The 26,133-nt window shown below is 51.9% G+C and overlaps 9 protein-coding genes across 9 annotated transcripts; 3 read left to right on the forward strand and 6 right to left on the reverse strand.

Moving 5' to 3' along the window:
• Positions 1-1,137: 1,137 nt before the first annotated feature.
• Positions 1,138-2,985, reverse strand: M436DRAFT_55480 (uncharacterized protein; the record flags this gene model as incomplete). The annotated part of the gene is made up of 1 exon (XM_013568453.1): positions 1,138-2,985. The coding sequence occupies one exon, from the start codon at positions 2,983-2,985 to the stop codon at positions 1,138-1,140; it is 1,848 nt and encodes a 615-aa protein (XP_013423907.1).
• A 490-nt stretch (positions 2,986-3,475) lies between these two features.
• Positions 3,476-4,203, forward strand: M436DRAFT_75795 (uncharacterized protein; the record flags this gene model as incomplete). The annotated part of the gene is made up of 2 exons (XM_013568505.1): positions 3,476-3,593; positions 3,650-4,203. 2 exons carry the CDS (start codon positions 3,476-3,478, stop codon positions 4,201-4,203), a joined length of 672 nt encoding a protein of 223 aa, XP_013423959.1.
• A 125-nt stretch (positions 4,204-4,328) lies between these two features.
• Positions 4,329-7,024, reverse strand: M436DRAFT_55315 (DNA replication licensing factor mcm3; the record flags this gene model as incomplete). The annotated part of the gene is made up of 2 exons (XM_013568417.1): positions 4,329-6,895; positions 6,952-7,024. 2 exons carry the CDS (start codon positions 7,022-7,024, stop codon positions 4,329-4,331), a joined length of 2,640 nt encoding a protein of 879 aa, XP_013423871.1.
• Positions 7,025-7,896: 872 nt separating this feature from the next.
• On the forward strand, positions 7,897-8,730 carry M436DRAFT_55538 (uncharacterized protein; the record flags this gene model as incomplete). The annotated part of the gene is made up of 2 exons (XM_013568466.1): positions 7,897-8,007; positions 8,059-8,730. Coding segments are annotated over 2 exons (783 nt in total), but the record flags the coding sequence as incomplete, so codon positions are not given.
• Positions 8,731-10,294: 1,564 nt separating this feature from the next.
• Positions 10,295-14,894, forward strand: M436DRAFT_55515 (tricalbin; the record flags this gene model as incomplete). The annotated part of the gene is made up of 3 exons (XM_013568460.1): positions 10,295-10,498; positions 10,551-13,233; positions 13,285-14,894. The coding sequence occupies 3 exons, from the start codon at positions 10,295-10,297 to the stop codon at positions 14,892-14,894; spliced, it is 4,497 nt and encodes a 1,498-aa protein (XP_013423914.1).
• Positions 14,895-15,434: 540 nt separating this feature from the next.
• Positions 15,435-16,721, reverse strand: M436DRAFT_66897 (FMN-dependent alpha-hydroxy acid dehydrogenase; the record flags this gene model as incomplete). Its single annotated transcript, XM_013568471.1, has 1 exon — positions 15,435-16,721. The coding sequence occupies one exon, from the start codon at positions 16,719-16,721 to the stop codon at positions 15,435-15,437; it is 1,287 nt and encodes a 428-aa protein (XP_013423925.1).
• A 685-nt stretch (positions 16,722-17,406) lies between these two features.
• M436DRAFT_66898 (uncharacterized protein) lies at positions 17,407-18,564 on the reverse strand (the record flags this gene model as incomplete). The annotated part of the gene is made up of 4 exons (XM_013568472.1): positions 17,407-17,935; positions 18,005-18,252; positions 18,298-18,364; positions 18,419-18,564. 4 exons carry the CDS (start codon positions 18,562-18,564, stop codon positions 17,407-17,409), a joined length of 990 nt encoding a protein of 329 aa, XP_013423926.1.
• Positions 18,565-20,672: 2,108 nt separating this feature from the next.
• Positions 20,673-22,558, reverse strand: M436DRAFT_75799 (putative acyltransferase; the record flags this gene model as incomplete). Its single annotated transcript, XM_013568506.1, has 3 exons — positions 20,673-21,396; positions 21,476-22,154; positions 22,489-22,558. 3 exons carry the CDS (start codon positions 22,556-22,558, stop codon positions 20,673-20,675), a joined length of 1,473 nt encoding a protein of 490 aa, XP_013423960.1.
• A 1,408-nt stretch (positions 22,559-23,966) lies between these two features.
• On the reverse strand, positions 23,967-25,484 carry M436DRAFT_85107 (uncharacterized protein; the record flags this gene model as incomplete). Its single annotated transcript, XM_013568507.1, has 1 exon — positions 23,967-25,484. One exon carries the CDS (start codon positions 25,482-25,484, stop codon positions 23,967-23,969), a length of 1,518 nt encoding a protein of 505 aa, XP_013423961.1.
• Positions 25,485-26,133: the final 649 nt, after the last annotated feature.

Genomic DNA, 26,133 nt, shown 5'->3' on the forward strand with positions numbered 1-26,133 from the left:
AATAATTATATAAGTATTATTATATTATAAGCTAAGTTAAGCGTAATAGGTTTTATAATAATTATTACTAGATAGGGAATCCTACTCTAAGGATTCCGCTAAGAACTAGAAACTCTATAAAGCACACTATAGAAGGTAGCTACCTTATATACCCTACTCTATACAATTCCTTAATCTTTTTACTCCCTTTAGATTATATAAATTAAGAGAGTATATAGAGTAATATATATATACACTTATTAGCTAGTAAGTATATAGGTAGGTAGGAACTTAGTAAGAGGTCCTACGTTTAACTTAATTAGTTACTCTAATAGTCCCTTTAGTATATACTACTATATATTTGTTACGGTTCTGCCTACGCTCCGAGTCGAACCGTGGACCTTTAGGACTGGCGGAGATAAGCCTACCTTATCTCCAGCGTGGCCAAAGCTCCCACGCAGCTTATCCGCGACTCGGAGCTCGCGCTCCTCTTACTTCTACCGTACGATAGCTTGTGTATCAAATTGACTGTTAAACTCGCCACGACCGTGTTAATATTACACTACTTACTTTACTACTTACTTAATACTTCTCTTTACGAGTCTAACTCTATAACTAGTTATTCTTTCTAAGAGAATAGTTAGCTATAATAAAAGGCTACTTAGAAAAGAGCCTTTAGAAACCCTTAGAATTAACTAAGGCTACTTTAAGTAATATATTTAGTAAATAAGCCTAGCTTACGCTAATAACAAAATCTAAATATATTATACTTTAGACTACTACTAACTACTACTCTTAGTTAGTAAAGAAGTTTTTAAAGATTAAGTTACTTAAGATAAACTTACTTATAACGAAAGTAAACATAAAAACAATTCCAATTAGTAAGACTTTACTAGAAGCAAGCTAGAACCCGCTCTCGCCATACTACCGGACGGCATTTAAGCCGAATGAAATTACACCTCCTCGAAGAAGTAAGACACTGGACGCCAAGAAGGTCCTGTGAAAGATGTTTATGACAAGAAGACCACCGAAGGTGTTTCCTCAATATCTCAGACGCCGCTCACCTAATATGTTTTCCCCAAGATGAACCGAACTCCAATTCCCATGCTTGACCCCGTCCTCTTTGCTTCCAGAGCAAGATATGCAAATATCAACCAATTACTTACGCCCTCTGACCTCCAGATCCCTCAACTTCCTAGACAGCAAACTCTCCTGCTTGGTACTGAGATCCACACTGCCATCCCGTCGACCAAAGACAAAGGCTCCTTCTCCTCTGTCTTCTCTCTGCCATGCGATATCGTGGAACGCACTAGCGGGCTGAGCATCCAAATCCACGTCGCCACGGCTCTCTGGCCGGCTATCCACAGTCGGGAGATGGTCATGCTGAGGCCTGAAAGACAGGTGTTGGAAGGAAGCAGTACTGTCAACAGAGCCTGAAGTGGGCTGCGGGAGCATGCCGAATGATGAAGTGTGGGAGGGAAACACGGCGCTGCGTCGTCTCTTAGCATCTTCGTTTGCCTTTGCAGCGATTTCGAGAGTTTCTGGAGTGGCAGAGGCTGGTTTCCAGATTGAAAATCGCGGTTCGGGCATTTGCACATCGGTGCGCAGTTTTTCTTTTCCATCGGGTACGCGATTGGCAAAGACCACTCTGATGCCACCGTAGAGATAGTACCTCCCTTTCTGGGTCGAACATATGTTGAGGTGGATCAGATACCTCAAGATTGGCTTCTCCATAAGACCAGCATTGGGGAAGCGGGTGAGGTTTGAGATGGGTTGGTCGATGATGGGCCCGGCAGAATAGGAACGTTGGCGAATAAAGGTCTTGGTACCAGGAGGCATGTCAGCTAGATCGTAAGGAACGAGGAAGAGCTTGACGGCAGTTTTGTTCGGGTTCTTGATGACTATTTGGAGTTGACCAATCTCTGGAATGCGATACGATCCAGCTGGGGCCGCTGTGGTCGTTCGTTTGTGCAGCTTGTGCTGACGTCGAGATGCCTTGTCGTGATACTGATCATTCATATCGGCTGAATGGAGAGTGTTTTTGCTGTGTTCTTGCTCGTACTGGTGTTTTCGTCGTCGCCGTGATGCAGCAGCTTCGGGCTCGTCGGCCTTGTTCAGTGTGTTCTCCAAATCGAGCATGCCAACGTAAGGACTGGGCTCAGGGTCGTTGTGGATACCAGATGGGTAGCTGTAGAAGACGGCAGGAAAGGGTATCGAGACATGTGGCGGACATTTCAGACTCGGCTTGCAGTCACCTTTTCCGAGGACACCGATCTGAGCGACAAAATCCAGAGGTTTCGAAGGGGTTGTAGACATGCGACCACGGAGAATGCTCTCTTCGTATGAGCCAACCATGGGAGCGTGTTGCAAAGGCGAAGCATCGGTTATTGAGGGACGGCGGGCGGATGGGTATGGAGATTGCGGGAGACAGGAGATTGAGCCGACGGAGCGACGAGGTTGGTGTGCCTGATACGGGAAGGCGCGTAACGAAGACTGGCGGTGCAACAACGAGTGCGAGTGTCTTGTCGGGGTGAAGTGTTCATGATTGTGGTCGGGCATGTCGGCGGCATTGGCTTGATGGACAAGGGGGCTAGTCGGCGGCTGATAAGAGAAACTGGCTGATAACGAAGCTTGAGATGCAGCTCTGGGGCGTTGCAGGAAGTGCGAGTGAGCATGCCAGGGGACTACTGGAGACGTGGCGATGGTGTGCTGTTGGTCGTCGTCTTCTCTGAAATTGCCACGGTGCAGGGCAGAGCGTGGACGGGGGATGTCGAGGCCGAGTGCATTTTCTTGGTGGTTCAAGGGTGTGCGAGTGGGTGACGGTTGCCGTTGTTGGTCTGGATCGGCGGTCACTCTTGTCTTCAGGCGTCTAATAATGTTCTGCCTGTCGGTAGTAGGAGTCGGCGAGTTTTGGCGATCGAAGCCATGTCGGGGAGCGGACGAGACGAAGGGATTGAAGATGGCGGCGGGGTGGTTATCGGGGGAGTCGTATTTGGAATGGGGCATTCTGCAGCTCGGAGCACATCTGGACAGCTCCAAGCTGCTTGTGTTGGAAAATTGTAACCAGAAGTGGACGTGTCGTGTGTTCCCTTGTGTCCGGGCGGTGAGGGTGGATTGTCGCTCGATCCAAGACCCTGATGGGCCCGCGATCTGATAAAGAGATAGGCGACGTCAGAGTGTCACGGCCGAGAGACTGAGGTTGACTGAGAGAGAACGGATGTCGTCGAGAGTCGGAAGGGGTCGAGTTGCAGGATTTCACAGGTGGGATAGAGTACAGGCAGTCGCGGACAGGTTGACGCTACAGGAAAAGAAAGAAAAGGTCGGTCGTCACGATTGAAACGAGTCATCTGATGCAATCGAAACGACCGAGGCCGAGACGTTTTTTCTTTCCCGCATTTCGACAAAGAAGTCAAAGAATTCCACCATTTGCGGGGGAGGAACCATCAACTTTCTGATCAACCACCACAGCAACACACGACCCACCACACACCACACGATGGCCATAACGAAACGCCCTCGCGACGATGCCTCCACCGACCGCGCCGCAAAGAAACACAAAAAGGGCTTCGTCGTCGGCCCCCAAAACCTGCCCGACGGCACCCATCGCCGCAAGAGTACGCATACCAACATCTCGGTCTGCCCCATCACACGCTGACACCATCTCTCACAGCCATTCAAATCAAGCGCAACCTGATCGAAAAGGCAAAACTCAAGAAAGAATACGCAAAGCAGAAGCAACAAGCCCGAGACGACATCCAACCAAAGCGCCCATCAACATACACGACCACCGACGACGAAACACGAGACTCGCCAGACGAAGACGTCGAGGAAGAGAAAATCGAGAAGAAAGCGAAAGCATCGCGACGGTCGAAACCGAAACCCAAATCGCCATCACCGTCGCCTGCTTCCGCGCCCGCAGCTGTCGCAGATGCACCCGCAGAAACTACAGAGTCAAATCTCACAGGCATCCACCACAGCCGCCGTCAGAAGATTATTCCCTTTGCAAAAGAGCACCGCGCTGCTCAACGCCAAAAGCGCGAAGCCGAAGAACGTCGTGCCGCTTACGAGAGCTCGCAACGGGAAAGAGAAGAGAAGACCGAGGAAAGAGAAAGGTTCAGAAAGGCAATGGCAAAGGCAAGAAGTGGAGGAAAGAACGGTCAGAGGAAGCTGGGAAGAGAAAGCACTGTTTTGCTTGATCGCATAAAGAGAATGGTCCAGCAGTAACAAGGGAAACACAGTCATGCATACATAATCGACGAGGAAGCTCCAGATAAAACACCACCCATAGATACCCTCTCAACGCCAAAGACTCCCCTGGAGCCATCCGTATCCTTGTCCAACCCCAGAGTCTAGATCTTGTATACAACACCACTGGTGTACATGATCTTGTTCGCGTCGTTCAACTCGACAAGCGCCTTCTCGGCTTCTCCTGCGCTGAACTGCTCCTCTCTCGAAGCTATTCTCGCATTCACAGCCTCGACGAGCGGCTCCACATCCGCCGCATCGTTGGCAAACAGCGGCCCGTCGATAAGCTGGCCAAGCGCTTGTTGGAATACTTGCAGACGTTGTGCCGTGATCTCTGGCTCCTCCTCTTGCGTCTCCTCGATCTCTTGGCTTTCAGGCGCCGCTGATTGTGATTGCGAATCAAGAAGCTGTGATGCTGGGCGCGAGGATGCGAGCGAGAATTGTGAGGACGAAGGTGGAGGGAGCGATGATTGTGTTTGTCTGATTCGGGTGGCCCTTGGTGTCGCTGAGTACAGGTCTTCGTCTTCGTCCGGTAGGGCGCCTGAAGCGGTATGCTCGTCTCCATTTGCAGGCGTTCGTCGTGCGCCTCTTCTGGCAGGTGTGGTGCCACGGCGTGTTGAGCTGCGGTTTGTGGTTGTTGCGTCCATGTCTTCGTCGTCTGAGGAGTCTTCGTCAGAGGAAAGCGTCTCGGTGTTCGCACGAGTCTTTCTGCGTTTCCTACGCTCGTCTTCTGCCACTTCCTTGAAGAGAGCGAAACGAAGAATGCCCTCTGCGACTTCAGCATCTTTCTGTTCGACACGGTTGGACAGGCGAGATTTTGCGTGTGCAGTACTCAGACGGATGAGAGTCTCCAGGGTACGGGCAGTCATTGGCGAAGTCTTGCGCTGGTTGCTTTCGATCTCATCGTTGCGAAGAGACGAATAAGTGGCGATGATGTGGTTTGCGGCGCCAGAGGTGAGGATGGGCTTGACTCTCGACTTGGCGTATTGGATGTACTTTTTGATGAAGGGAATGCTGAGTACTTCGACCTTGCGACCAGATCCGCGGCCAACTGTGACCGTGACACCAGCGTGCAGCATAACGTTGAACTTCTCGTAGACTTCGGAAGTCTTGTCGCTATCTGCTTCCTCTTCAAGACCGACGCCAAGAGACTGCGTTGCTTGCTCGCGAACTGGTGCTCCCTCTTCTGTGCCTGGCTGGCGGTATCTGTGCATGCGAAGGACGTGCTCCGAGACTTGTCTGTCTCTGATGTCCTCGATGTCGTCTGTCACGATGAACAGCAAATCGAAACGAGAAAGGAGGGAATCAGGAAGAGCGATGTTGCGGTGAGGGTCCTTGTGTGTGTCGTACTGGCCGTAGATGGGGTTGGCAGCTGCGACGACCGAGCAACGGGCGTTGAGCGAGGTGTGAATTCCAGCTTTGGCGATGGTGACAGTCTGCTGCTCCATGACTTCGTGAATGGCGACACGATCGACATCGGACATCTTGTCGAACTCATCGATACACACAACACCACGATCGGCCAAGACCATGGCACCAGCTTCAAGTCTACGCTCACCAGTCTCCTTGTCAGATGTGACCGCAGCTGTCAAACCAACACCAGAAGAACCACGACCAGTCGTGGCAATGGCGAGCGGAGCCGTGTTCAGCACGAAGCGTAGAAGCTGAGACTTTGCAGTAGACGGATCACCAACCATGAGGATGTTGATGTCTCCTCTCAGATGGGTGCCGTTGTCCAAGTTCTTCTCCATACCTCCAAGAAGCATAAGCAGAATCGCCTTCTTGATGTAGTCGTGACCGTAGATACTGGGAGCCAGAGATTGTGAGAGCAGATCAAAGACCTTGCGCTGTTTTGAGATTCTGTTGATGTTTCTGATGTCGGTGTCGGTAATTGTGGCCTGGGCGATGCCACCGCCGGACTTTGAGGAAAGGAGGATGATGTTGTTGGCGAGAACGAGCGTACGGAAAGTCGAGCTGCCAGCACCAGCGTTGCGGTTCCCGAGCGACCTGTAGATGCCGACAAGCTGGATGCGGTCACCAGGCTTGACTCTGTCGACCATGTCGTCGTCCATGATGACATCGACACTTCGGGGGAGCTGGCCGGCGGGAGCGCGTTCGGGCATTTCTTGAATCGAGATGGTCTGGTGGTCGCGGTAGGTGCAGAAGCCGTACTCGGTGACTAGCGGATTGCCCTCGTCGTCCTCGGTGGGATAGACAGAAGAGCTGGCGGCGCCGTTCATGGTCATGGTCTGATCTCTGTACTCGCGGAAGTGGAAAGACGACTTGTTCTCGTTGTAGTGCACACTCTTGACCACCTTGGGCCGTACGAGGGAGCATTTTGTGACGATGCCTTCCAGCGAGACCATGTGGTTGAGGTGCTGAGAGCTCAGGGTGCGAGGGTTGGTAGCGAACTGTCCGAAGCTGCCGAAGAAGGCGCAATAGTAGACGACGTCTTCGGCTGTCTCGTAGGGCGGTCTGCCAGGCAGAGTGTTGACGATGTTCTTGACGGCGCGGTCGAAGGCTTGCGAAAAGTCAAAGGGCTGGTTGAGGATGCCATCGGCCATCTCTTGACTGTGCTTGCGAATCTCATCGAGAGATACAGGGAGGCGCCGCGATGAGCGACCCAGCATAACCAGGATGTCTGCTCTGTAGCTGCGGGCTCGGGGGTCATCTAGCACCACAACATCAGTGATTGTGTCTGCTTGCGCTCAAGGGGCAGCAACATACTGGGGTCGAGGAACTCTTCGGCCGCTCTGATGCGGTCGCGGACGGCTTCATCTCGTAATTGCAGTCCGTCCATGATGTGATGTGTGGATTTGGGTGTGATTGGTAGACAGACAGAGATTCTGTTGTTTACCCTCGCTCCAGTCTGCCGATGGGTCCGAGCGCGCCGCCTTTCGCGTTGTCGCACCGTGGTCGCGTAGAGTGCTTTTCTGGCGGCGATGGATTAGATAAGATTTTCGCGCAAGAGATAAACGGGCATATCAGGATCGACAGATCACAGGGCACCACGCGGCGCAGGGTGATGTCAAGATCGCCCTGTCCTCATCTTGACTCTTTGCTGGTCTGCAGCTGACTCTGCATGCGCGTGCGACTAACCAACAACAGTCACCTTCACCGCTCGCCTGCCACGCCGTGTGCGCGGTGCTGCACGCGTTGCTTCTTTAACTCAAGCCATGCGCCCGCCTGCTGCTGCTGCTGCATCTTTGTCGCATCCCTGTTTCCTGCTCCAATAACGACTTGTTCAACGCCCTGCTGTGCTGTTCCTTCGACTCCACGACTTTACAACTCTTGATCCGCTTTGCGCGTTGCTGCCTGCTTTCTTCGGTCGCCTCTATCTGTTCAGCCCGTAATAGTGACTCTACTATTCACACTACCAACTGCAGTGCTGCCTTACTGCCCACCAATCCCCTACCCGTCGCATGTATATAATCTCTTACCTTTGGTCCAAGCCTTGAAGTCTTCTCACCCCCCACAAAGTTGCTTTTCTCGTCGCATCCGATCGACTGGTCGAGATCAAATCAAACAATATTCTATATCAAGACTGAAGTCTTTCTCGCATTTGAGACAAGGACCTGGCCTGCTTGCATTCCTGAGACTATACATACCTGACCTCAATAATAAGCTTGCCCTCTTTTGCAATTTTCTCCTCTCGCCATGGCTTCACCACAAATGGAAGCCGAGCAAAAGGAGGCATACCAGTACTGGGGTTATCTGTTCAAGCAAGACCGCACTGGTACTGATATGCTCAAGAATCTACTCAGAGGCATACATCAGACCATAGTGAGCCACAATGTACCGTCATGGCCGGACAGTAACACTGACAATTCGTAGATAACCACATTCGAGCCGTCCGAGTCGCCAGACGTTACCCCCATTCAAATGGCCCTGTTCTACAAGGCGGTCAATGGCGACTACGATCCTCTTTTTCTGTCAACTCCGCCATCGACCATCGCCTTCATCTACAAGAACCTCGGCTGCTTACACAGTCTACAGCCACCGATCAATCCGGGCGACCGCTATGCTGATCCCGTTGTGCCTGCTCTCAAGGTCGAAGGATGGATCATGTGGCAGACTGTTCAACTTCTCCTAGGACCGGACGAACACTCGGAGTTCCTGAGACAGGCAGTGCAGAAATGGAACGTCAAGAACCCCGCCACGGGGGAGCCGTTCCCAAAGATCCTGCCCCGGTCATGCTTTCCTCCACATCCAGACACCAGCATGGTTGAGTGGTATGAAGGCATGAGCAGCCGATTGCGTCGCGAAGCTGAAGAGCAAGAGCGCATTCGGGTGCAGCCCATCGAGGACCGACCAGACACGCCCAACAACTCGAAACACCACCGCAAGATCAGCAGGTACTCGGACAGCGCTCTGACTGATGACGAGTCACCGCCCGACCACAAGAACTTCGCCATCGCCTACTTCCGTGATCCTTTGTTCAGAGCAATAGACGGCAGACCTGGACTTGTGAGGAACAGTAGTCGCCGCCGACCTCCGCTCAGCCCTTGTGATTCGTTCGTCCACCGAAGCAAGACAGTTGCATCGACGTTCGGCAATGTCATCAAGAATGTCGGCAGTCCGCACCTGTGGGACGGTCATGCGGTCACCAAGGAGAAAGAGAAGGACAAGGACCGCGATCATCGCCGCCGCAAGAGTCTGCCTGACAAACACCACTATCAAGACCTTGACGATGACAACGAGTATTCGCGACCGTACAGCCGTCGTGGATCTGTTCAAGACTCACCCCCCGAGCATCCATCTCACCATTCCCATCATCACGGATCTTCAAGTTTGAGGCCGAGTCCGACATATCACGACCCTAACTCTCGACATCGGCGATCTCATGGCCCGACAAGTCCTCGAGAATACTTTCCTCCAGTCGATGATGAGGTGGACATGCGGCGATCCAGTTCAGCCACCCACCTGAAACCTCGGTCAACGAGCCCACAAAAGTCAGGCTTCATGCCCTCGGTATCGCCTTTGTTTGCGACGCATGTAGCGCGAGAGGGATTGGTACCGTCCTCCCGGTCGCGGCAATCCTCGGCGCGAAGTCCGGAGCGGCCTGAGGTGTCAAGACATTCTGGAGACGGAGGCAGTGGAAGCGAGGTTGGGAGCAGTAGAGGTGGGAGTAGAGGCAATAGGCCAAAGGTTGCAAGATTTCAGGACACACCTGTTGGAGGAGTGAGTGGGAGAAAGTATCCGGTTGAGTCGATTTATAGGTAGATTGTGACTACCACTCGCGCGCCTACAGTCTTCGAAAATTAACAATCACATTTTCGATCATTACTTTTGCTCCGTTGCCTTGGCTGTTGGAAGTCTCATGTCGATTAGACTCTACATGCCGTTGCATTTTGTGAAGAATACTCTCGACTCGAAGCTCGTTGCTAACAGCGTGATGATGAGATACAAGGACGAGAAACCATGTCGTGCTAAAGACCCTGGTCGCGAAGCAAAAGGTCGAAGCCTCAAATCCCAAAGTCTGCCCTGTTTCCCTGAACATGTTTGGCCGACTCCCGAGACACGTCAGCCAAGTTTCTGCGATAAGCGCGCTACTTCCTGCAAGTGGCTGTGCGTGGGATATCATCGAGCGGTGTGTGCATGACTGCGACGCTGTCGTTCTGGACTTTCTGGAAACTGGCTCTGCTTTTCAAGCATCAGAATAGCCAGGAGTCCAAGCGTGGACTGGATGATGACTTTCCGTGGGCGGTAGCGAGAAGACCCGAAAAGGGGTAATGAGGTGTGGCTTTGGACTGTATGTGGCTTGAATCAAGGTCCAGGCTGTGTGGGGAAACGAGTTGGCGGGCTCTAGCTTGACTTGGTCGCGTTTGATGATCTGAAGCTTGCGTGTTCCCTCTTGGACTTTGCACAACTCGACACCTCGGATCTTGTCTCACTCTCTTTTCTCCTCTGTATACACTTGACTCTCAATCCATGTTTACTGTCACTTCTGGTTCTACTGTCGCCCATCTATAACCTGAGCATTCGACAATCTTCGACGCAGGCCATCTTATCGGCGAAGCTTGAGCGGGCCCCTCACACCATCCCCCAGCAATCGCTTGCTTGCTGCACAATGCTGGACGGCTTGCACAACGGCCACTCCAAGGAGGAGCTGAAGTCACAGGGCGCGATCGATGCTGCACGCGACCCGCACAGCAGAGTCACAGCTGCAGACGCCGAACAGACCATCCTCGACGAGGCCAAGAAGGGCGGAGCGGCTGCTTTCCAGTTCGATGCTGATGCCTCTTCTGCTGAAAAGGCCCGTCAGGTCAAGGCCGTGAGTCTCGCTCTCCAACCAAGATGTTCGCTCAGGCACTGACTCGATTTAGCGATTGCCGCCGGAGCTCCAACACATCCGCCAGCACCAGACCGCCGTTCTCGCTTCCGACCAAGACGACTCCCTAAAGCCCGCCTACGATATCCCTACCGCCCCCCTGAGTGCTGCGCTCCCTTCGCCCGCCAAGTCGACAGCAGAACTCACCAATGGCGCCAGTCCAGAGAAAGAGGAGGATTGGGCAAAGGTCGGCTGGGCTCCTCGCTTCGGCCAGCTGCCAGACAGCGCCAGCGTCCAAGGAGAAAGCCTGCTCGATCACCAGACCATGCTCGAGGGCAAGCTGGACGACAAGTTCTTCGGCGATTGGTACCACAACACGGGCATCATCATCTTTGCCTGCCTCTCGTCCTGGCTCGTCGCCGTCTTGGGTGGTGGTCTCGGCTGGCTCTTCATCGTCATGGCCATCTGTGGAACCTACTACCGCACCTCGATCCGCAGAGTCCGTCGCAACTTCCGCGACGACGTCAATCGTGAAATGGCAAAGGCCCGCATCGAGACCGATGTCGAGTCCCTTGAGTGGATCAACAGCTTCCTCGTCAAGTTCTGGCCCATCTACGCTCCCGTCATCTGCACCACCATCGTCAGCTCCGTCGACCAAGTCCTCTCAACGAGCACTCCGGCTTTCCTCGACAGCATGCGCATGAAGTTTTTCACACTCGGTACCAAGCCTCCTCGCCTCGAGCACGTCAAGACATACCCCAAGGCCGAGGATGACATTGTCCTCATGGACTGGAAATTCAGCTTCACCCCTAACGACACTGCCGACCTGACTGCTCGCCAGGTCAAGAACAAGATCAACCCCAAGGTCGTGCTCGAGGTTCGCATCGGCAAGGGTATGGTCAGCAAGGGCATGGACATCATCGTCGAGGACATGGCTTTCTCTGGTCTTATGCGCGTCAAGATGAAGCTGCAGATTCCCTTCCCTCACATCGAAAAGGTCGAAATCTGCTTCCTCGAACGTCCCACCATCGACTATGTCTGCAAGCCGCTTGGAGGCGACACTTTCGGCTTCGACATCAACTTCATTCCTGGTCTAGAAAGCTTCATCCAGGAGCAGATCCACGCAAACCTCGGTCCCATGATGTACGATCCCAATGTCTTCCCCATCGAGATTGCAAAGATGCTCGCCGGAAACCCTGTGGATCAGGCTATCGGTGTGCTGCAAATCACCTTTCACGGCGCTCAAGGTCTCCGTAACCCCGACAAGTTCTCCGGTACCCCCGACCCATACTGCACCGTCTCTATTAACAACCGCGACGTTCTTGGCAAGACAAAGACTGTTTCAGAGAACGCAAACCCGCGCTGGAACGAGACTATCAATGTCGTTCTCACCAGTCTCAAGGATGCGCTTACTCTGCAGGTCTACGATTACAACGAGTTCCGCAAGGACAAGGAGTTGGGCGCTGCTACTTTCGCCCTCGACCAACTGGAGAGTCAGACCGAGTTTGAGTCTCAGCAACTTGAAGTTATGGCCAACGGACGCGCTCGTGGTGTCATCCAAGCCGACATTCGCTTCTTCCCCGTACTCGAAGGTCAGAAGCTCCCTGATGGTACTGTCCAACCTGCACCTGAGAGCAACACTGGTATTGCCAAGTTCACCATTGAAAGCGCAAAGGAGCTGGATGGCAGTAAGAGCATGATCGGTCAACTCAACCCTTACCCTGTTCTTCTTCTGAATGGAAAGGAAATCCACATCGGCAAGAAGCTCAAGAGAACCAACAACCCCGTCTTTCCCGACGCTACCAAGGAACTTCTCATCACTGATCGCAAGAAGGCAAAGCTTGGTCTTGTCATCAAAGACGACAGAGGGCTAGCTGCTGATCCCATCATTGGTACTTATCAACTCAAGCTTGACGACATGCTGGAACTCATGAACAGAGGCCAAGAGTGGTACAACCTTGCTGGTGTCAAGACGGGTCGTGCCAAAATGTTGTTGCAGTGGAAGCCTGTTGCTTTGAAGGGTGCTCTTGGTGGCTCTGGCGGTTACGTTACCCCTATCGGTGTCATGCGTCTCCACTTCCAGAACGCTCGCGACTTGCGCAACCTTGAGACTCTCGGCAAATCTGATCCCTACATCCGAGTCATGCTTTCTGGCATCATGAAGGGAAGAACAGTCACCTGGAAAAACAACCTCAACCCTGACTTTGACGAAGTCGTTTACGTTCCCGTTCACTCCATCCGTGAGAAGCTCAGCCTTGAAGTCATGGACGAGGAGAAGCTCGGCAAAGACAGACTGCTCGGCATGATCGAGCTTGCCGTGTCGGACTATGCTCATCAAGATGAATCTGGAGAATACCTTGTTGACGACTCCAAGAAGGCTTTGTCACAAGGTCTACGTATGGGTGCTACTGGCTCAGCCAAGGGCATTCTCAACTACACTGCATCTTTCTTCCCCACTTTGAATGTCATCGATCCTGAAGATGAGGAGACGGAAGACAAGTCGAGTTTGAATGTCGCCGACCCCATCGAGGAACTCCTTACTCCCACGACTGGAGTCAGGCCAGAAGGCCGCGCACGCAGTAACACCGCTGGCACGATCGGCTCTCTCAAATCGAATCCTGCAGCTGCTGAGATGCGACAACAACTTGCTGCCAACGAAAACAAACAGGATGATGGTTTGCCTGTCAAGAAGGAGGTCCCCAAGGTCCGCATCAGCGCCGAAGACCTGTCAAACTATGGTGAGTCCGATCTGAATTCGTACCGTGTTCGACTGCTGACATCGTGCTTAGAATCTGGTCTGCTCGTCTTCAAGATCATCGAGGGCGATCTTGCCGCTCCCGGCTCTCATCTCGAAGTCATCATGGACGACATGCTCTTCGCTTCGTACACCTCGTCCAGGACTCGCTCGAAGCACTACAAGTTCAACGAGACTGGTGATGCCATGGTTCGCGAACTCGATCTCTCCAGGATCACTCTTCGCCTTGTGGAGGAGGTTGATGCCAAGGGCGATGATGACCACGATAAACACATCAAGGCAAAGCTCACCGGACAGACTCTGGAAGTTCTGAAGTCTGCGCTGTACACACCTACCAAGCTCACACTCAAGGACAGCCATGGACGCGACAGCAGCGTCACCGTCAGTCTGAAGTACTTGCCTGTCAAGATGAAGCTGGATCCTTCGGAAAGCATCAACAACCAAGGCAACCTTCGTGTTGAGGTCCTTGATGCCGCTGATCTCCCTGCTGCTGACCGCAATGGCTACTCCGACCCCTACGCCAAGTTCACACTCAACGGCAAAGAAGTTTTCAAGAGCAAGACCCAGAAGAAGACCCTCCACCCCGCTTGGAACGAGTTCTTCGAAGTGCCTATCCGCTCCAGAACCGCCGCCAACTTCCAAGTCGATGTGTACGATTGGGACTTTGGTGACAAAGCTGACTTCCTCGGCAAAGCTGCCATTAACCTTGACATTCTCGAGCCTTTCCGTAGACAGGAAGTCACTCTTGGTCTCGACGGCAAAAGCGGAAGCATCAGGTTGGGCATGCTGTTCAAACCAGACTATGTCACCAGGGCACGACAGGGTTCATCAACCTTCCACGGCACATTCGCGGCACCCGGCAAGATTGTTGGCGCACCTGTCAAGGGTGTTGGTAAAGGCGCGGTCTTTGTCGGTGGCAATGTCGTCCGTGGGGCCTCCTTCCTTGGTCGTGGATTCCGTCGCAGAAAGTCGAACGCCGAGCAAGATGGTGACGACGCACTCACTGATGATACACCCATGCCTGGCATGAGCACCGGCGCACCGCTTACAGAACAGCAGAGCCCCGAGTACACAGTCAACATCGAAGGACCAGGAACACCGCACTCGCGCACCCGCAGTTTTGGCAACGCCACTACATCACCCACCTCCTCAGAGACTGGCACGGCATCGATCAGTGTCCTCTCTGCCGCTGGCTTCCCCGCTGGTACCAAGGTCGAGGTCAAGATCCTTCACGATGGACCTCAAGGTCTTAAGGAGATCGTTCGCACAAAGCCTCTCAAGACCAAGGGTGAGGAGGTCTCATGGGCCGACCTTCGTCTCGAAAAGAAGCTGGCCTGCACCGCGGACTCTTCCTTCCGTGTCGTCGTGTCTGATCATCATACCTTTGGCAACGGCAACGAGCTAGGAGAAGCACAATTCTTCCTTGACGATCAAGGTGCTGGTGGCGAGAAGGAAGTCAAAGTCGGCAGCGGTATTGTGACGGTGAGGAGTAGCTGGAGACCATCAACTGCCGATTCGACATCCATGCTGGGAAGCATTAGAGGTAGCCCTGGTGGCGCCAATCTGGGAGGCAGCATTGGCAGAAGAAGTTTCATGGGCAGAAGAGAGAGAAGCGTCACACCGTCTGCACCTGGACAACCTTAGAAGGAAAGCAAGAGGAAGCCTAGCCTTACCAGTCTGCGAAAACATCGATTGGATCGTTGAGAAGGGTCTCTGAGGATTCTCTTAAGCAGGCAGAGGGCAGGGCAAAGAGAAAGTCGGCGTGGTTTGGAAGAGGCCGCAGTCCTGCAGGCATCAAGAGTCCGACCAGTATGGGCAGTATCAACAGTATCGTTGATGCTGTCGATTCTCCTCCCTTGAGTCCTGGGCGTGGCAGCGAAGAATGGACGCCATATCCTGTGGCAGGGTCGACTCAAGAGATGAAGTAAGATACCAAGGAAAAAGAGAGAAAAGAGTTTTCTGGAATTGTCCATGTGTTTATTGTTCTGTTGTTCTCAATTTTTACATACCCCTATGATACCAGAGCATGAATTGCAATATTTCTACCTGACTTCTCGCGCTCTGTCAACTCTCTGTTCATAACATTATGCCTTGTTTCCCTCCGTGATTCTATTGCCTTCCAATCATTGACCAATATTATCATTGTGAAGCTTATTCATGTCCCTTGCTCTTGCCCCCTGCCAATTAAACCTCGTTGTCCTTGATGAGGATATCCCTATTCAATTCCTCCAAGCCCCTTAAACCGCCCAGATGCATGTTCATGATCGTATCGCCCATCAGACTGTTCAGGACATGCTTAACACCATCTTGTCCTCCGATGGCAAGGCCGTACGCGTAAGGTCTGCCTACCAACACGCATTTCGCTCCCAATGCGAGTGCCTTGATGATATCGCTTCCACATCTGATTCCGCTGTCGAAGAAAATGTCAAGCTTCTCGCCAACTGCATCAACGATTTTAGGCAGCATTGTCAGAGAGGCAATGGCACCGTCTTGTTGACGCCCGCCGTGATTGCTCACCACGATGCCCGCGAGACCCAGTTCAGCGGCCTTGCGGGCGTCGGCGACAGTTTGAATGCCCTTCAGCACAATAGGGCCATCCCAGTGTTTCTGCAAAAACTTGACGTCCTCCCATGTATGGCTGTGGCCAGGGAACACGATACTCGTCCACTCCTTTGCTGCATCTCCGAAAGTTGCTCCCTTGGTGATGCCGTATTCGTCCAAGTGTCCTCTGCTGATGTCGTGACCGTGCTTTTCCTTGAACTGCTTTTGGAACACGGGGTCTGTGAAACCAATCTCTACGCCGATGCGATCGGGGTGGATAAAGGGGTTGTAGCCGTGATCCATGTCCGAGGGTCGCCAGCCGAGCACGTAGGTGTCTAGTGTTACGAAGAGGGCGGTGTATCCGCTGTCCTTGGCGCGCTTCAGCATTGAGAGGGTGATGTCGTCATGGGCTCTGCTGGGCCAGTACAGCTGGAACCACCGAACCGCGGCGGGGCCGTCCTTTGGCGACGCCGAGGTGTTTGCTGCTGCGACCTCCTCGATCGAAGTACTGGATGCAGTTGACAAGATGTAAGGGATGCCGACTTCAGCTGCTGCCCTTGTCGCTGCGACCTCGCCTTCAGGGTGGAAGATCTTCTGAACGCCGATCGGTGCGATGGCCATTGGGAATGGCAACTTATGGCCCAGAACTTCGACACTGGTGTCGGGATATAATTCATTGCCGTCCTTGTCTTTGCGCGAGGGAATCAGGCGACTGGGACACATTGCATAGCGTTTGAAGGCCTCCAGATTGTTATTGTATGTGCCGCCTGTGCCTGCATTGCCGTGCACGTAGCCCCAACTGTTCGAGTCCAGCACTTCGTGGGCTTTGGACTCCCATTCCGTGGATTGGAAAGTAAAGGGTGGGGTGTGAGAGGTCAGGCCGGCTTGGTAGACTTGTTGTTCGTATTGGACTGGGCGTGGAGTCGACATTGTGAAGTTTGAGCAGATGAGAAGGAGTTTGGTTTCCTGGGCATCACAAGCAGCTCGGAGCTTACTTATGTCTTTCGGAGACGACGTATATTTCGGGTCAGAAGAAATGTCTTGACAGGCAAGGTCTGTACGATCCGAGTCGTTCCGCGATCTTGGAGCAGCAACTCGGCGATACCTGGTGATGACGTCGACTTCGGTGCGTCGCATGTGTCAAGACACAAAAGACGCTCCTCGGAGCAAAATCCGAGAATTCCCGCCTCGAAAATGATTGACCGGAGCCGCGTCCCTGCAAGTTGCAAAGGCTTTCCCGCGGCCTTGTTCCTTGTTTCAAAGCTTGTATATGAGGTTGCTATTCTTGGCAGCAACATCTACTGGCGATTTATGACCAAAGTGGTCATGCAGTCCGGTCCCCCGAGCCTGTCTCAATGAACAACTGGACGGAATATCCTGATTATTCCAAGACGGATATGGCGCGATGAGCTCTTCTTGACTGGTGAGATATGGTACACCATGCTAATGTTGTTATGCTTCATCTTGAACGCGTCAAATGCTCATCAACAACAGCCAATAAAATCTTTGCATCTGGCTCCGGAGGAACACTCGATCTAGGATTTAGCCGGAAACTGTCTACATACTCTTCTTCAATTGCTCAGACCAAGATTCTGCAGCTCCTTGGCAAGAGTGTTCAATCTCGAAGCCTGAACGTTGGAGTTGGCAGTATTGAAGACAACGACCCAATCTGACTTTCCTGGTCATTGTCCTCTGCAAGCCTGCGCTTGATCTCACCAAAGATCTGCTTTGCTTCGTCTGGCAAGACAATATTCATGTTGGACGCCGCTTTCTCTATGCCCAGCGTGGCCAGCGGAACGGCCGGAAGCTGCTTGCTGGCGTGAGCCAAGATGCGAAGATCGGCGAGAAAGGCGGATGCAGCGTCCCAAGAGAACGTCAGACTCAGCGATGAGGTTGAGGGTAGTGTCTCGAAAGCCACGGGGAATGCGTAGTACGGCAAGAAGCCCATGAACTGATCGTAGCTGTAGAGCTTCGCGATGCACCTGTGCAGCGTACGAGATTGACGAGTGGCATCCACAGCAGCGGACAGACAGGGTTCAATGGGAAGGCCGGCTTCGATCAGAGGCGCTGCGTGTGGTGTGGGACGAGTGGATGTGGTGATGAATGGGCGGAACAAGTCACCGACCGCGAAATGATACATGCAGCTGCGAACCGTGAGCCTCGAATATCAACACAACAAGAAGTGGAAGAAGGCAATCTCTGGAAGAACTTACGTGACCATGAACACATGCGGTGGAGCTTCTTCTATGACTTGCAGACTTCTCAAAGCGGGATCTATCGACATCCACCAAGTTCTTAATTGCTCATACAGACCAAGCGCTGCTGTGAGATACGGCAACGTCAAAGGACCTTTCGAGTGCTCTCGTTGCAGAGGAACGATGTGTTTCATGATAGAGCTTAGGCCTGCTTGAGTAACAAAGACTTTATCCCTGAGTGCTTTTAACGTCCTTCCTGCCCGAGGCTATGGCCACGGCATCCACAGGTCTTTATCTGGATCATCAATCACCCTGGGAGGTGGGACCGGCGGCACATTCTCGAACCCAAGGCTTGTGCGAAAAGCAAATTCGGCCGAACTTCAGTCACCATGTCAGTACTTTTAGTCTCATCAAGGCAAAATTCGCACTTACATGGCCCAGTGGTGCATGCCCCAAGCGAGAACGGCTCTAGCGCGTGTCGTTCTAGGGTTTAATGGATCATAGACCCGTGAAGCGACGCGCTGGTCGTACAACCCTAGGTTCGTCGTGATATGTCGCATATGCAGAAGATAGGGCATGCCAAGCTTCTACTTTGGCTGGCGTAGCCATGGTGATGTAGTGCTTTCGTATATATAAACATCCTCGTTATGTCGTAAATCCTTCCTTTCGTTTTTACTTCCTAAAATCCTACAACAATAATCCATCAACACTGCACTCATACCTCCTCCTAAACCTCTTTTTTGTTAGTATGTGGGCGATCTGCTGCGCTATACCTTTAGATGCGAGGGTAGGTAAGGAGTTCATACGTTCTAGAAAGAAGAAAGAGAAGAGCTCTAATGTCTAACTGCAAATTAGGTTAAAGATCATATACTGCAAAGCCAAAATCTTCGCAATCCGGACCTGACTTATGGATAACGTTCTTACTCAGACAGGATCAAAAGATGTCATAAGGGAAATGTTTGCTATCGTTGATTAAAGGCCTCTAGATGATGACACTTTGTTGCTAACTGAAGAACCTAAGAAGGAAGATGACGGACAATTAAGCACGAGGCGAATTGGTTTCGATATCATGGAGTTACAGCTCCTGCTTAGGACTGGACGATATACTATAGTCGAAAGAGATAGAGAAGATATAGATCGGACTAAGGATGGGGTGCTACGAATGAACGATTGATAGGAGTTAATGCTATAGCCTAGTTAGGCATGTGGAACTAGCAGTTACGTAACTACAAACCAGAATGGTAGTTCCAAACATAGGCTTTTTAGGCATCATCTTAACCATGCGCACCAGAGCTGTCAAGCTAGACTTTGCCCATTCTAGCCTAGAAAGATTAAACGTGCTAAAGGTCTTCGTATAGCTTCTTTCCTTCCACTACTCCTGTACTCCATCCTGCCTTCCTTTATAGATTGTCTACATGTATCTTTATGATACAGGATCTAGGTTTAGCGCCACTCTGGACAATAACTCTACACTAACGACAAGGCAGTACCGACTCATAAGAGTAAGCATATATATACAGAGGACGATATCCAGCAAGCACAGCAGGATGCTACTGACGATGCCAATCGAGTACATGGCTTTCATGATCACGTCTCTGCCGTGGATTCTTGGTTGAGAGAGACGGGCATTGCCGAACACATACAACATCTCCAAAAGGACGAAATTCGAACTGGTGCCGTTAAACGAGTGAAGAGCCCAGATCAGCATGGCAGCCGCAGCGTTAGCCATGCTGTCTTCTTTGTCTATGTCAGTCTCCCACAGACGCTCACTTTCGACCCAAGCGACTTTGTGAACAGCTGCTGCAGTCTCAGAGTCAATGTGCGAGTAGTTGATCTGAGCCGATGGTTAACGAAGCAAAACCGAAGACTGATCACGTATGCTTACTGAACCGTATGCTACGACTGTGTGGACGAGTAACTCCGAGCACGTATCAGATGGCAATCCAGCCAGACCCTCAAGAAAACCGTCCTCGTCGAATGGGCGCACAGCAGGATGATCCTATACAAGATACGAGCAGATGATGTTGCGAAAGCCAACGTCGTCGATGTATGAGACATTCCAGTCACAAGCCTTAATGTTGTATAAACGCTTGTCGCGGAGCCAGATTGAAGGGGAAGTGACGTGATTTCTCGGGGGTGTCCCAGTCACATGCTGTATGTTAGGCGCGCTGGGAGACCTCCTTATTCGTGTGCACCTGCGAGGTGATGGTGTTCGGCTTGAAGAGTCTCTAAGTGACGCACTAACCCTAAGGTCGAAATAAGCAGTCTGCAAGCCTTGCACTATCCATCGGCTGCTTTCGCACCCTGTACTTATATCACCATTCAGTACGTTCAATGTCTCGTACTGCCCAAGAGTGATAGCTGGATTTCATAAACGGCGGCGCTCATGTCGTGCGCTGACGCCTGCCCGTAAGGGGTGAGTAGACGGGTCGGACTCACCGAGAACCGGATGTGAATGGACTGGACATCGACCGAGAACCGAAAGTGCCTAGAAGTCCAGATTGTCCTGTGTGTCATCATGTCAATATCATCTCAGAATAAACCAGGAAAACCAGCTTTGGGGATCCAGTCTTGGTTCTACTTGTATATATGCGAGTGATGCCTAGTAGGATGAGACTATCAGGGCGCACGTCTGGACTTCTACAGCATCTGCCGGGACAATCTAAAATTCGGGCTATTTCATTATCTACTCGACCGAGACATTACATTTCTCTTCCACCCATCTCGCGAACCTGACTGATGGCTCATCGACCGTTGTGGTGAACAGATCAGCGAACCAGACCGTAAAGAACAGAGTCGCTCCGGACCCGACTCCGAACCCGACTGCCCTGTTCAAAGCATGGTCTCGACCCACAGCACCATCAAGAATGTTCATCAGCGGATACCCAATCACATGGGTTACAGCGCCATGGACGATGTACAGGGAGAAAGAAATCTTGCCCAGGTATTGCGACAACTTGTTATCGAACAGGCGTTGCAACGGCTTGTAGCAGGAAGTAGACCAGACAAGCAAGATGGCACCCCACCCTGGCCAGTACCGCTTAGGGTTGCCGATGTGGTCTGGAATCATACTGACAAGCGTGACCCAGCCTGGAGTCTTGCCTGCACTCTTCTGCGGCTGGCAGCCCAGGTACACTCCCAGGAGGAAGACTGAAACGTAGACCAAAGGCTTGAGTATGCTTCTTCTGTACTTTGTGGTCGAGGTACCGGTGGGCAGAGCTGGTGTTGATGTCGAAGAACGATGGAATCCAAGATCAGCGCAGAGGAACCCGCCGTAAAAGAGAATCATCTCCCAGCGACCCATCTGATGTACCCAGATGATGAGAAACACTAGAATGGCCATGCGAACTTTGCTCTTGAGATGCGCCAGACCAGCTTGTGTAAGATATAGTACTAGGGAAGAACGAAACCTGCGACACAGATGCATTAGTCAGACCTCTTGACAGTCTCTGCGACACGGGCAGTATGTATCCAGCTGCATCAACTTACTCAACCGGAATTGTCCAAAGGTGCCCATCTATGGTTACCTCGGTGCTTTTTGCGGCGAAAGACCAGGGATTGATCAGCTTTGTGGATGTCTCCTTCGCCCAGAACGCCATTTGTGCAGCCAGTGAGTCGAACTTCGGGATGTCGATGTCATGCTTGGGATTGTAATGTCCTCTCGCTTTTGCGAAATCGGCACCCCAGTCGTATAGTCCCGACCAGATCATCATAGATATGAAAAAGGTTGATACAATGCAAGGCAAGAACAAACGAATGGCTCGACGGAATATCGACGAAGCCAGCGATTGCGACAGGCTCTGCCAGCTCTTGCTCCTCATAAGCTTGACTGGTTTGTAGGATAATGCATAGCCAGATACCACGAAGAAGATTGAGACCATGGTAGGTCCGGCGTAGATGATGCGGATGAACGGAAGCTTGAAGAACTCTCGATGCTGACCGTGATCGCCAGATGCATAGCCATGTTTGGCGTCGTAACAGCAGACCACAAGATGGAACACGATGACCAAGAAAGCTGCCACTCCTCTCATGCCATCAAGGAAGCCTGTGGGATGCAATGGCTTTTGCGGCTTTGCTGAAGGTCGGATCCTATCCTGGACGAAAGATGGAAGTATGGCGAATGCAAATGTTCTGCTATAGCGTGGGTAGTTCGACAGGTGCAGGACTCCTGCATGCGAGATTGAGGGCAATTGAGGGAGATGTCTGCCAAAGATGGATGATTTTCTAGGGTACGTGTGCTCCTCTGACTCTTTCTCATAGGTTGAGAGAAGGTGCGAGTCCTCTGGATCCTCATCCGAGATGGAAGAATGAGAAGAGCGCATGTCTTTCTTGACTGGCTTGGACGAGAGAGAATGGTGAAAGATGGGGGAGATGAGTAAGATGGGTAAAAAGGCAAGTGATTAGATGAGTGAAGACGACCAAGAACAGAAAGCAGGATAAAGAAAGAGCGCGACGAGCTGACTATCCATTGAACAGGCAACAGATGCACCTTGCCAATTGACTAAGCCGGACTGTCAAACGCTCGCAGTACGCAGGGAGATTCTCGGTGCACCGCATCCTTCTCGTCGTCATCGCGGATGTCTTGGAATGATCAAAGGAGAACAGACTCACAGTTGGATCGATCCGGTATCTTCCTTTGACTGATCATCGGATTCTGAGATGCGAGTCTGTCCTGAGACATGCTCACACGACCTGTCGAGTGATCGTATCCCTCTTGGTGTAGAAACCATGCCTAACTAGTGAACGACTCGACAAAAAATCTCTGCCAAGCGCGGGTGACAGCAACGGGGGACAACCGAATCCGTTGATGAAGGTGTAAACATGTCGAACGGCGAAGGATGCTCTATTTGTGAACGGGCGCGGCACAACTCTTGGCTCCCAAGATGCTCCATCCATACACGATCGGGGGTTCAACGGCGTTCGCTAAACGATTAACATTCCGCCCCCACCTGCAGGATCTCAGACATCTCTTGGCAAGCGGAGTCTATTGACTATTGCAACGTCTCCTGCCCTGTATCGTTCGGACCAAGGATTGTGGATAGAGCTCTATAACAGTTTGTCTATATTTCTTATTCTAAGATGATCGAAGATTTGGCACATGTGGCAAAGATCTGCACAATACTCAGTAAAGGTAGCCAAGTGGTGTCAAGTGGGTATCGGGGCCTCCATTGCGAACATCAATGTGTTTTGTCTCACGACATATTCACGACTTAGGTGCTTCTGTGACATCACCTCCAGTAGAATTGCGTGACACGTGAACGGTTCGAGATATCGCGTAAATCAAGAATGATACACGCACAACGATCACCACTTCGTGCACTTCGTGGAGTGGAAGGCGAGGAAGTAGTAGGCCGAAGTGGGTAGATGGTTCGCTGATCTGCGTGCTTCGGGCGGAGGATTCAAGTCGCAGTGGTTGAGGGACTGACCCTGGTCGCAAGTTAATACTGGTAGTCTGGTAAACAGATTGTACCTTAGACAAATCGGATCAACATGAAGTTCAACAGGATGTATAGATAATCAAAGGTCTCTGAAACCATGTATTGGTGGGCTGACAAGTCCAATTTGCCTGCGGAGCGATTTGTCGTACTACGCCTGGTTTGTTCACGGATGGTATCTCTGAGCAACATCTGTGGCTAAAGTGCACTGCCAACCAAGAGACAAGCACGACGACAGTGCACAAGTCGGCAGATACACTGCTTGCAACTCATGATCGAAGCCGACAATATTTGATCGAACATAATTGGTGCAGATCAGACGAGGGATAACATATCGTATATCATCAGTCCTATGGGAATCACTGGGGGGCACATTCCAGACAATGGGGTTTGAACGTGAATGATTAACTTTAGACTATTATATTGCAAGGTAATAACGATTTCGTCACAATAAGACAGGTAAGGAAAGTAGTTAGCGATTATAAGACAAGCGGGACATCAGACGTAAGACCATGATCCTAGCAGCCAACATGATTGTTGGCCCATTACAGCTCGATGACGACCTTGCGAGGCGCATGCTTAGCAGCGGGCTCAGCGTTGGAGCGACGAAGAACACCACCGCGACGGACGACCGGACCAGCCTTGTTGCGGTTGGCCTCACGAAGAGTCAAACCAGCAGGCTTGGGAGCGGCAGCACGAACAACGAGTTCCTCCTCAGTAGGAACGTCAGGATCGGAAGAGGGATCAGCAGTCTGGCTTGTGGTGGCAGTGCCAGAGGTCGATGTGCCAGAAGTTGAGGTTGCGGAAGTGGAAGTACCAGAGGTAGAAGTGCCTCCATTCTCGGTAGTCGAAGTGCCAGATGTAGAGGTGCCTGAAGTCGAAGTACCCGAGGTAGAGGTGGCAGAGGTAGTTGTGATTGCGGAAGTCGAGCTCGAGCTGCTCAGGCTCGAGGTACCAGTCGGAGTAACGCGGCTGATGACAGTGGCAAAGATGATAGTGACATCGCGACGTCTGGTGGAAGCAAAGATGGCGCTGAAGTAGAGACAAGTTGAGGTATCAGTGTTGAGCGAGGTACCGGCACAAGCCTCGTTGTCGGCGCAAGTTTCGAGACAGACTTGGAGATTGATGGAAGTCGACTGACGCTTGTTCTTACGGGCAGGCAGAGCAAGAGGTGTGCCGTCATAGTTGATCTCTTCCTCGATAAGGAAAGTCACACCATCGACTGTGGTTCCAAAGACACCGGCAGCAGGGACGCCAGCGCCTGATGTAGGGGTGGCTGTTGCCGTGACAGTAACTCCAGAAATGACAGTGGCAGTGCTTGTGACGGTCGCTCCACCGATGACGGTGGGGATGGGGATCAGTTGGGTAACGGTGTTGGTCACGGTAGGTCCAGTCACAGTGACAACTGTTGCTTGAGTACAAGGGCATTGTGAGATGTAGGTAGGTCCAGGAACGACAGTGATAGTGCCACCAATGGTCAGAGTCTCGCCGCCGATTCCAATGAACCCGGTGGGATAGACGATTTGGGTGTTGATCACAGTGGTAGTCGCAGCTCCGCCAGCGTTTCCGCCAGCATTACCTCCAGCATTGCCTCCGCCAACGGCTCCACCGACGTTTCCGCCGGCAGCTCCACCAGTGTTGCCCGAAGAGGCACCTGGAGCGAAAGCAGCAGGAAGAGTGATGACAGGTCCAGGTGCGATGACCGTGGTGCGGGTGGCACAGGGGCAGTTTGTAAGAACAGTGGGAGCTGTGATCACGGTTGGGACGCCGCTAATCGTGACAGTCTCGCCGCCAGTGACAGTCAAAGAGGAAGGATAGACAAACTCAGTGACCTTGGTGACAGCTGGAAGAGTGGTCACATAGCTCGCAGGGTTGGTGGGAGCGGGCGAAGGCACCGTGTTTCCAGCGGTGTCAAGATAGACAGTCTTGGGAGCAGGACATGTCTGAGTGACAATCTTGGTGATTGTAGTGGGAGGGCTTGTGTAGCAAGTTTTGGTACGAGGGGCTGCAGAGACCACAGCAGTCAGGCTGAGGAGGCTGGTGAGATGGAGCCAGGGGTTCATCTTGGAGATCGGAGAACGAAAGTATGGAGAGAGTTTTGATAAAACGATAGACTTGGCGATGTTGATGAGCTGATGAGTTGATGCTTGGGACCTCAGAAAGCTACATATATAGTCCAAAGACTTTCATCAATATGATGACGCAGGTGTCAGGAAAGTCGATGACATGTCGAACTACAGGTCTGTCCAGTGTCCAAGGTCGCTGAATACAGTATGTGACAATGCTATGAGCGGTATGTGTCTCAGGATTGTGGATCCAGTCTCATTGAATGTTGAAGGAAATCAGCCACCATTGGTAAGCGGTATATGCCCAGTGTATATTTTTGGCTCTCCAGATGATTGAGTTGGGTGGACAGCTGTATTATCGAACGGGGATTGCCAGAATCATGGCATGGTCTTGGTTAATGGTGCAACATCTGAGTGTCATCGACGGGGGTCATGATCGTCGTGTGGGCACGATTTTGTCCGATGATGTTGCTCCATGTGCTCGTACACGCGGATGCTTGTCTCAAGAAGTTGAGAGTGGTATTGAACTTGACAACATGGGGTATTGATCGAGGTAGATCGTGAGTCGATGAACAGCCCGTCAATATTGGCACAAATGGCATCGTCGATGCACGATTGGTGGTACAGCCGCTGTCAGGGCGATTCA

The sequence above is a fragment of the Aureobasidium namibiae genome (genome assembly GCF_000721765.1).
Source record: "Aureobasidium namibiae CBS 147.97 unplaced genomic scaffold scaffold_19, whole genome shotgun sequence".
NCBI lineage: Eukaryota > Fungi > Ascomycota > Dothideomycetes > Dothideales > Saccotheciaceae > Aureobasidium > Aureobasidium namibiae.